This window comes from Vipera berus, assembly GCF_964194415.1.
Source record: "Vipera berus genome assembly, chromosome: 2".
Lineage (NCBI taxonomy): Eukaryota > Metazoa > Chordata > Lepidosauria > Squamata > Viperidae > Vipera > Vipera berus.
Window position 1 is genome coordinate 143302939 of NC_138203.1, and position 7024 is coordinate 143309962.

Genomic DNA, 7024 nt, shown 5'->3' on the forward strand with positions numbered 1-7024 from the left:
TCTTTGTAGACTTTACTGCTATCGCTCCAAAAGTTAAGTGCAATTTCTGATCACCCCAGGATTGGTCATTTCCTCCCTTAAAATTTGGTCCTTACTATGTTTTAAGTGAACCCATTCTCAAAATTGGTCTTAGGCTGTGGAAGTTCATGAACACTGTTCTAATACAGAAATGACAGAGAGAGGGAGAGAGAGAAAATTTAGTTATCTTGGCTAAGAAACTCTTGGACTTTTATTCAAATTGAAGATACCTCTGTTTATTTTGCCTTTCTTTTCACTTTTCCCCAAAGTTAAATTTCCTGTTATATGAAAGTGATAAGAACTGTGCCCACTACACCGAGGATGATCACATCATATCCATACATTTATTATTGATTCTATTTCTAATAATCCCTTACATGAAACACAGGGACCAGATTCACACAAAACATCCAGCTCTTAGTTAACCAAACACAATTGCTATATCCAGGGAGACTTTATCTGGGATGCAAAAACTCTGGAAAACGAGTAGAGGGCAACAATTAGATTAATCTCTTTTTCTGCCACTTGGCAGTCAAGCAAATTTGCTGTCCAGATATAAGGAAATTGTGCTACTTAAATTTGATAGTCTGGATCACACAACATATGACAAGGTCTAGGTTCGCAACAAGCTGCATTACAAATCATTCCATTTTAGCCTCAAGTGGCATTGCAACTCCAGCCTGGAAGCTGCCTTCGCTAAACCAGAACATTGTGAGATCAGCATTTTTAAGACCGATTTGACAGTGGCCACCCAAGGCTTCAAGATTTTTTTTCCCCAATCTGAAGATGATTGGGATCAGACTTCAGAAGATCTGCAGATAAAACATATTGTCCATCACTGAGTTACTCTCTCCCTTTTGCCTTTTTCAAATCTATTACAAACCGCTTTTGACACTGCCTGTGTCCGTCCATCAGCCAAAGAAAGGGAAGCCTATAAAATTGCTAATATCATACAGAAGACTTTTTTTAAAAAAAATGTGTATGGGGGGGGGGGGAAACACAGATGTCCTAGAGTCAGAAGTCACTACTGCAATTTTTATTATTGCATCCCTTTTCCAAAATGAGGAGGAAGAGAAGATGGAAGGCCGTGGGACTGTTACAGAGAACGTGAAAATGTTGAATATAAATACAGTGGCAGGAAGAAAAAGGCCGACTGCTCCCCCTGCTCAGGGGCCTCTGAAAGTCAGCCCCTCTGTGCCAAGCGACATTTCAGCCACCTACCTGAAACAGGTAGGGAGGTGGGAAGGGGAGGAAGAAACTAGAAAGAACTAGGTGGCAAAGCTGTTGTCCTTTAAAGAGGTCCTAGATAGCTTAACACATCAACAGCTGGGAGAAACACTTTTAAAAATTCAGACAGCATCCAACATAAAATAAAATAATGATACAAAGGGGAAGCCCGAAGACATCACCATCTTCTGGTCTTTTTGTTGCAGAGTTCTGAGAATGTTTCCCTGGGGACGGTTTGTTCCTACGCGCACTAGGTCCAGTTGATATTCCAACCTTTTACAAATCCAGTTCCAGGTCCTCAAGTTCCTCTTCCAAAGCTTTCCGTCGAGCCAGCTTGTCTAACTGCTCTTTGGTAGGCTGCTTGATCTCCCCAGAGTCAATCCGCGCCTGCAGCTCCTCCACCTGCCGTAGTTTCTTTTTCAGATTTTTTATTTTCTTGTTCTTCTCTAAGGTGGCAATGGCGGACGCATCCCTGCTGCCAGCAGAGGCTCTTGGGTTGGCATCAGACACAGCCAGCTTACCATCCCCACAGCTGCTTGGTGTCGCTGACAAGGTTGTTTTCTCCAGAGACTGAATCAGGTCATCAGCATCTCGATCCCCTTTTTCCTGGTGCTGTTTTCTCTTCTCCTTCCGTTTGAGATTCCTCTTAGTGGTCTTGGAGAGCCCCGTCTCGCCACCCTCAGGTCCCTTTGACGTTTGCCGGGCCACAGGTGTGTGTACTCCTGGACTCAAGCCTGGAGGTAATTCTGGCTTGCTTTTAAAGAATTTCACATATTTATTCTCATACCTACGTGAAATGAAAGAGAATGTGGTGTAAAGACAGACAAAAGTTTCCTTCGGAAGTTCAAGGCAGCACAAACAGAAGGTTATCTTCACTTTATCCACATACAAAGCTTCGATAAAATGAGTTGGATTGAGAGGAGTGACTCTGATAGAAGAGTTCCAGCACTGATGATGTTACCTAGTTTGGTAATGAAACGTCTGCAAGGAAACCACCAAGCTCAGAGAGCACTAAAGACTAAGATTGTATATTAAATATCAAGTGTGTGGCTTGGGTCAGGTAGTCACAGCAAATTTTCAGTCGTTTTTCAGAGTAGACTGTATCTTTCCATCCCAAGCAATCTTTATGTGCTTTATGCCTTCTGGATGAACACTGAAACTTGGGACAATCACTTCTGATCTAAAAAGACAATGGCTATGCAGTATTCCCAAAGGCAGAAAGGTGCTGAAATGCATGCAGGGGAAATGCGCAAAGCACCTGTCTTGAGCTCCTTAAATAAAACATTTTTTCTGGTATCATGCTGCAATTTCAAAGGAACACTATCCAAACCTTGGAAAAATGGCAGCTGCTTTAAGGAGTTGTAGACAGGTGCTGCATCAGCATCCTAGACCCTCTGACTTCCCTTTTTGCCTTTAAATTTGCCTTTAACATAGTTCCACAAAATGTCCCAATGCCCTGTTTCTTGCTTCCTGCTGCTTCACATTACAAGTAAATGAAAATACTTTAGCCAAGCACTGAATCTTTCTTGCTGCTGACTGATCAACAGACATTCTTATAAGACACTCTTTATGCCATTCTGAAGAAACCTTCCCAGGCTGGGGCCCTCCAAGATATAAAAATCATTATTACCGTTACAATCCTGGGAGAAGCGTTGTGAACTGTTTAGAACTATTCATAATCGTACTGTACTGCAACTATACGATGCAATGTGAGCTTGGTTTTCTGTTCACACTGAAGTCATAGTCCTGCATAGTTCTAAAGCAAGGGTGGAGAACTATGACTCCTTTATCACCTGTGGACTTCAACTCCCAGAATTCCTGAGCCAGTCAGTAGCTGGAAACTTAAAAAAAATATCTAAAAGCATTAAATGCTTAGTGAGAATTCTGAGTTTTTCCTATCAAAAGCAGACCATGTTCCTCCAGATCTGAGGCCACATCACTAATGAAAACTGTTTTTTTCAAGGATATCATTCCAAAAAATTGAGGTGGTGATGGAAGGGGTCTCTGTGTGTCCCCTGGCAATGTCATAGCCCTGTGGTTTTTTTTTTGCTTTCTTGCCCTCCTACCCCAAGAAGCCAGTCCTGTGCCACCTTAAAGACTAATACAATTTCTAAACAAATGAGTTTTCCTGAATTACAGTCTGCTTCAGCAAACGCAGGGAGAATCACATATACACAACTAATACAAAAATAACATTTCATGCATCAGGCAAGGTAGCCTGTGATCTACGGCAATCATGCTTACGTTAGCCTAAGTTGCTACAAGAGTTTTTATTTTTGCTTGTGTGGCTACTTCTCTGTACATATTCACAAGAGGACCACAGCGAGGATCAGACTTACACTGGCACTTCTTCTTGGGGAACATAGCCTTCTTTTACCCGTCTTTGTTTTCTCCAGGTACCATCTGGACGCTGTGTGGATGCAATGTATTTTCCTGAAATATGGATTGGTTATTTTAGTTTGCGAAGGAAACTGCTATCAATCAGTCAATCAGTCATATTTTCCTGAGTGATCATTGGGAATTCCAAGTGTTTTAAAAGAATTGCAAAAAATTCCTCTGCAAAACAGGGAAAAGATGTGCACAAACCCAGCCAGCCATTCAAATTCCACAAGAACCCAAGCTCAACTAATTGTAAAAATAGAACCCCGATTAGTTTACTTATTTAGTGTATGACATGTCACAAGTGGACTAGCAATATATATTAATATTTTATCTAAATTAGTAAAACACAATAAAATATGTTTAAAAGATCTATGTTCAAATACTAATGTTTAGTCCGTTTAACCACTGAAGTGCAGAATTGTTTGAAAAAAATAATCCAGATACTGGACCGGTATATGCCCTCAACTTACAGCCAGTCACGACGTGATCTACAGTTTGATGTGGGATTCCACAGTCACATTGAGGGGAGGATCCTATGCCCCATTTTATACAATGAGTCCCGGCTGTCACTATGTGAAATGTGAATCTTATTCAGGATTGTCCATTGCTGGTGTGGTAGTTCAAAGCCTGGCAACCTTTCCTGTGGGGTCATTTATTTATATGTCTTCCTACATCTAGGCGCTCAGTGACCCATTTGGCTTTTCCACTGGGAACTGGTGTCAAAATTGTTGGGCAGATGTTGTGCAAGTGCCAGTGGGGGCTTCTTGGATTCGAATCTTCCTGCTGATGAATGAGGAAGATCGGGTTGCACCAGTAGGAATGAGTTGACCCTGGTTAGTGTCTGGAAGGGAAACCACTGACCACTAAGAAATACTAAGGCTTTAGATTAGACAAAGAAGTAAAAAATAGCAAAAAATAATGGCAAACCACTTTGGTACCTTTGGGGTTTCCATGATGTCATGAGGAATTGAGGAACTAACACAAAGGAGATTTTTAAAAAACATTTTTATATGAAAGATAGAGATATAAAGAAACGAAAGCAAAATGCCTCTGTAGTTCCTTACTAGTAATGATGGATTTTTTTTACAGGGCAACACTTAATACTTCCAAAATGTTCCTGTCAGTGATCCTGTAAGTTAGCCGAGGATTATGAGAGAAGATAAAATGGCAGATGTGCAGCATATGATCATATGCAAGACAATTGATGCATAACACGCATGACAAATTAAAACTACCATAAGGATAACAGATACATACAAAAATCACTAATATTTTCAGAGGCAGGAAGGCTACACTGCTTTCTTAAACCAACTGCAGCAATTTATGAAGGAGGCTTGAATTCAAATCTCTAGTTCAGACACAAAGCTTACATTGTGACTTTGGTCAATTTCTCTCTTAATTTAATCCATCACATAAGACTGAAGAGGAAAAAAAATCATAAACAAAGTTTTTATATTGAAAAGGCAGACTCTTCTATAATATATGGCTTTGACCAAAAAGTCTAAGAGGATTACCCTGAAGCTTGTTTGGTCAAAGGGAGAAAAGTCCAGAAATTTTAATCTCTTCAAAAAATTCTACACAACTGTTAGTTATTCAAAGACACAGGTTGGGGGGGGGGGAAGAAACCGGCAACATTTGCAATCCAAAAATCGATGAAAATTCACTTAAAAAGAGAACAGTGAGCTTAAGACCCAAATTAGATATTTGGCATGTACAAGCTATGCATACAGAATTCTAGATACTCACCCATGGGGGGGGGGGGGAAGCAAAATCAGTGGAAGGACTTTGTTAGAAATTTTACTGTATTATTTTATTAGGAATTATTATTAGGCCTATTGAAGTTTTTAAAAATCATTGAAATCTTTAACCAATAAATGCTTCTTTTATCAGGCAACTTACATCATGAGAAAAAGTGGGGAAGAAATAAAAACAGATCATAGAGCCATATCTGTTACCAGGTCACGTTGTTGGTTCCCATCACTGATATAATTGGACTTAGATACCTAAGTCCCCTAAACCTAATTTTATTTAGATACCATTTTTAGATACCCCTAATTAGATACCCGTTTGATTTAAGATACCATTTCCCCCTAAATCTGATTTCTCCGGATATATTGGACTGCAGCCCTCAGCTTTTCTAAACTGGTTTGAGGATGATGGGATTTGGTGGCCCAGTACTTCTACAAGAGCTTCGATGGGTACACGTATGCATGCACAATGAAGTCACAGTCCTAGCCTAAAAACTTTATTCAGAATTAGACGCCCTCCGAGGTAACAGTCCCACGACGATTCCTGGGATACGGCACATGAAAACCCCGTAGGGGCTGCTCTCTGCTATTACGCACGTGGGAAAGTGAAGAAGGGGAAACCTGCGTGCCTCCCACCTGCCACGGGGCTCACTTCCCGCGGACGCGGAGAGAGCTGCCTTGCTGCAAGGGGTGTGGCGCAAGAAGGCGAGTCCGGAAAGGGGCGGGGCCCAGCGGCAAGGAGAACAGGCTGTCCGGAGAGAAGGGAGGGACGCCCTCGAGGAGGGGGCGTGGCGTAAGAGCGGGACGGACAAGCGAGGATGGAGATGGGGAGGAACCTCGCTTCGGAAAGAACCGAGGATGGAGCGGCCGGGCGCGAAGGGGAGGCGGGCGGCCGAATTGGAGGGAGTCAGGGGAAGAAAGAGTTTGGCACTCGAAATTACGTCCCCCCACATGCCAACCGCAGCTCCCCGACTCACCGGTTTCATCAGTAACATAGGGAGTCGCCATCTTGGAAACGCGACCCACTTCCGGTCGCGTTCCCCCCCTCCCCCGGATGTGGCGCGAAGGGGAGGAGAAGACGAGTGCTTCGCCGGCCATTTTGTCCAGGAGCGGAACTGCTTTTGTGCTTCCTTTTCGTTTTTGGGCTCCCGGTGGCCGCTGCTTAACCATCTGGGGGGAATCTCTCCCAACAGTTCTGCGCACAAAAAATAAAATTAACAATGTTGTCAAACCTCAGAGCCAACTTACGTAACTTCCAAGTGTCTCTCTGAGGTTGGTCAGTGGCATTTATTCACTGCATTCTCTTGTTTATCTAGCAAATAATGCACCCCAAAGAAGGATTCCATCTGTTTATAGCAGTGCAGCACAGCTTTCCTTCCCGATTTTATTTTAAGTACTTTTCCTGATCTTGCAAATCCTGTTCTGTGAGCATATGGAAGAAAATATTTGCTAAAGTAGTTTTATCTTACGAATCTGACTGATGCCAATTTTTTTTGGGAAAATTTTTTATTAGTTTTTATAGGATTAAAAAGGAAGGTAGGGAAATGGGAATTTGGAATAGGGTGGAGGAAAGGTTAAGGTTAGGGGTTGGGGTTTCCCCCAATAACATTCAATATTTGGCAAGCAGCATGTTATATTGGGCATAATTA

General features: G+C 42.1%; 1 protein-coding gene across 1 annotated transcript; it reads right to left on the minus strand.

The window, feature by feature from the left end:
- Positions 1-287: 287 nt before the first annotated feature.
- Positions 288-6598, minus strand: PYM1 (PYM homolog 1, exon junction complex associated factor). Its single transcript, XM_081321137.1, has 3 exons — positions 6353-6598; positions 3585-3678; positions 288-2032 (listed from the first exon to the last, which is right to left on the minus strand). The coding sequence occupies exons 1-3, from the start codon at positions 6543-6545 to the stop codon at positions 1522-1524; spliced, it is 798 nt and encodes a 265-aa protein (XP_081177263.1). The 5' UTR covers positions 6546-6598; the 3' UTR covers positions 288-1521.
- Positions 6599-7024: the final 426 nt, after the last annotated feature.

What these genes read in the sequence shown, in the direction of transcription:
- PYM1 (XM_081321137.1), bottom strand. Translation starts at nt 6,545, where the DNA reads ATGGTTAAGCAGCGGCCACCGGGAGCCCAAAAACGAAAAGGAAGCACA. An exon ending in CTATGTTACTGATGAAACCG is followed by an intron (nt 3,679 to 6,352) that starts GTGAGTCGGGGA and finishes TCCATATTTCAG; the next exon opens with GAAAATACATTGCATCCACA. An exon ending in CCCCAAGAAGAAGTGCCAGT is followed by an intron (nt 2,033 to 3,584) that starts GTAAGTCTGATC and finishes CATTTCACGTAG; the next exon opens with GTATGAGAATAAATATGTGA.